The sequence below is a fragment of the Cajanus cajan genome, chromosome 8, assembly GCF_000230855.2.
Source record: "Cajanus cajan strain Asha chromosome 8, NIPB_CcT2T_4, whole genome shotgun sequence".
Lineage (NCBI taxonomy): Eukaryota > Viridiplantae > Streptophyta > Magnoliopsida > Fabales > Fabaceae > Cajanus > Cajanus cajan.
The window spans coordinates 21400779-21403541 of record NC_138524.1 but is presented as its reverse complement, the minus strand read 5'-3'; the positions used below and the strand labels follow the sequence as shown (position 1 = coordinate 21403541).

At 35.9% G+C, this 2763-nt stretch overlaps 1 protein-coding gene across 1 annotated transcript; it reads left to right on the top strand.

The window, feature by feature from the left end:
- Window positions 1–534: 534 nt before the first annotated feature.
- On the top strand, window positions 535–2271 carry LOC109818296 (squamosa promoter-binding-like protein 4). The gene is made up of 2 exons (XM_020383737.3): window positions 535–996; window positions 1733–2271. The coding sequence occupies exons 1-2, from the start codon at window positions 644–646 to the stop codon at window positions 1956–1958; spliced, it is 579 nt and encodes a 192-aa protein (XP_020239326.1). The 5' UTR covers window positions 535–643; the 3' UTR covers window positions 1959–2271.
- The last annotated feature ends 492 nt before the right edge of the window (window positions 2272–2763 follow it).

The following is a 2763-nucleotide window of genomic DNA, read 5'->3' as shown; positions in this document are numbered from 1 at the left end:
CACAACAACAAAAAAATAACAAGAACAAACAAAAGCAAAATCCTCTTCTTCCAATTTGTAATTCCTTGAGTACCAACAGTGAAGCGTTTATCATGGACGCGCATCAGCACTATCACTTTCAACACAGCATTCATTCAAAATCAATACCCACTTCCCAGCTCCCACTTTACTGCAAGATTGTGATTTAACCTTTTCCTCTATTAGCTTATCATTAAAGACAAAACCCATCTCCAAGATCTTTTTCTATACACTATTTCATTACCTTAATTTATTTTTTATTTTATAGACAATATGTATCATCCGTTAAAAACAATCTTGTTTGAATTAGGTAGAACGACTCTAGATGATAATTTTTTTTTCTTCAAAGAGTTTAAAACAATTGCATACACAAAACTTGAACTCAAGACTATTGGTTAAGTTGGAAGAACCTCGTACCATTTGATTCATTTGTTTGTCGGTTATTCCTCCACCTTTATGCTAACAAAAGGGCACAATTAACAAAATGGAGCCTGTGGTCCACACCCTTTGCACCTCCTTATGCTTCATATAAATTCCCTCTTTCACTTCATTGCTCCAAAAAGTCCAGGCTCAACAAGTTCACTTGCTCATTCATCATTGTAACCATCACCACCCTTTTGTCACAATGGAGGCCAAGAGTGTGGAGAAGAAGAGAGCCTTGGTTGAGAAGGTGAGAAAGAATAGCACAGTGGAAGAGGAAGTGGAGAATGAAGTAGAAGAGGAGGATGAAAGTGGTGTTAGTCTCACAGAAGAAGAGAAGAAAAAAGGGGTTAGTAGTAGTAGTGTTAGTGGGAGAAGAGGGTCAAGTGGGGGTGGTGGAGGGGTTTCTCCACCTTCATGTCAAGCAGAGAGGTGTGGTGCTGATTTGAGTGATGCAAAGAGGTACCATCGCCGCCACAAGGTGTGTGAGTTTCATTCCAAGGCACCTGTTGTGGTGGTTGCAGGGCTAAGGCAGAGGTTTTGCCAGCAATGTAGCAGGTTTGTTCAACTCATCTTCAGCACTTTTCTCTTAAGAGTTAATTTCTTCTTTCTTCACCATCTTACTATGCATGCTAGACTTGATCATGATGTACTATTTTCTTATTTTAATTCATCTGCTCTTGAAACTAACAACTATACTTTTTGTATACCACTATCAACAGTGTCCTCTATAATTACGAACCGTCTATAATTATAAACAAATGTGACATAGTTGATAGATAACTTTCTCTTAAATAAATCTTAGTATCTCAAGAGATTAGTTTAAGAAAACAAGCATTGCCTATAAACTTCAACTAAGAACGGAGTCTAAGGTTTTAAAAACCGTGATTTTGGCTACAACATCATAGTTTTGGACTCTATGTGATCTCATTGCAACCATAATTGTGGCCTATTGCCACATTTGTCTGTAATTTCATGCAATATCAAAGATTGCAACTAAATCTCATCTCTAACTGTAATATAAAACCTTCTATGGACTACTCACAAAAAATATGCCTTGATCAATGACTATAAAAATTTGGATGATCATAAGAAAATTATGACAAAGGAGTAAGGAAACATGATCTATGCATATAACAGAAACACTAATAAGTAATTAAACTTTATTCTTGATACCTTCTTGCACTTTCCTTTCCTTGTTAGTATTTTTTTTCCAAGAAATGTTAAGTACTTTTTTAAACTTCAAGTTCAAAGCTCCATTTTTTTTTAAGAACTCTATGATGAGTGAGTGCAGGTTCCATGACCTTGGGGAGTTTGATGAAGCTAAGAGAAGCTGCCGCCGGCGGCTTGCCGGACACAACGAGCGGCGCCGGAAAAGCAATCCTGAAGTTGGCAATGAGGGCAGCAAAGGTCAGCACCACCCTAAGGACACAACACACTGCAGGCTAGTTGATGAGAGGGGGAGAATTCAGATGAACCTACCAGGGAGTTCTGGCTACAAGTCTTTCAACATCAGATGAAGCCAAAGCCAAATTGTTCCACCAAGCTCTCTCTCTTCTGTCACCCTTTGGTTTCTTACAAGCCAAGGCATGTAATAAAGATCACTTTGTATGTTCACTTGAACAAGAATCAAACTCACACAACTTCCAACATCCAAAGCTGGTGTCTAATGCAACGTAAGCTAGTTTCATGAGCTTTATGTTGTGTTATTTAGAGAGTGCCTTTGGTTTCTTTATGTTTGCCTTACCATTGTTATCCTATTAAAGCAACCTTCAGTGGTGTGCTCTTATCTTCCATTGTATTAGAATAAAAAGCTATTACTTCTTTTGGGTATTCATGTATGTATTTCAGTTATTTCTTCTTATTTTTATTCCTCTTCAATCCTATGTATCCTAATGAACTACCCCATTGGGGGCTAGATTCTTTTTGAAACTCAAACTAATTACTCAAAAAGATACTATTTTATAAAATAAAAAAATCTATTATGGGTTTATGTAGAGCTAATAAGCTACATTATATTTCTATTTTCTTGTAAATTAATACTTTGTCATAATAATACGATTACCATAATCGTTTCCAGTATAACTCAGAAAGGGTTTCAGAGACGGCATGCAGGCCAGTGGAAGAGGGAGAAGTGAAAAAAAAAAAAAAAAAACTATAATGCACAGTAAACATACGACATACACACATGTCAATTGACACCAAATCTCAAACTTTTACACACCAATTTAATAATCTTCTATAGAATACGAAATTAAGTACTTTAATTGTTGAACTAATTTTTTTATATTAAATTTATAAAATTTCATACAAACTAGAAATTAG

Bases quoted from the DNA above. Each gene is read 5' to 3' on its own strand.
- LOC109818296 (XM_020383737.3), top strand. From the start codon at position 644: ATGGAGGCCAAGAGTGTGGAGAAGAAGAGAGCCTTGGTTGAGAAGGTG. The intron at 997-1,732 runs GTTTGTTCAACT...GAGTGAGTGCAG, and splicing joins TTTTGCCAGCAATGTAGCAG to GTTCCATGACCTTGGGGAGT.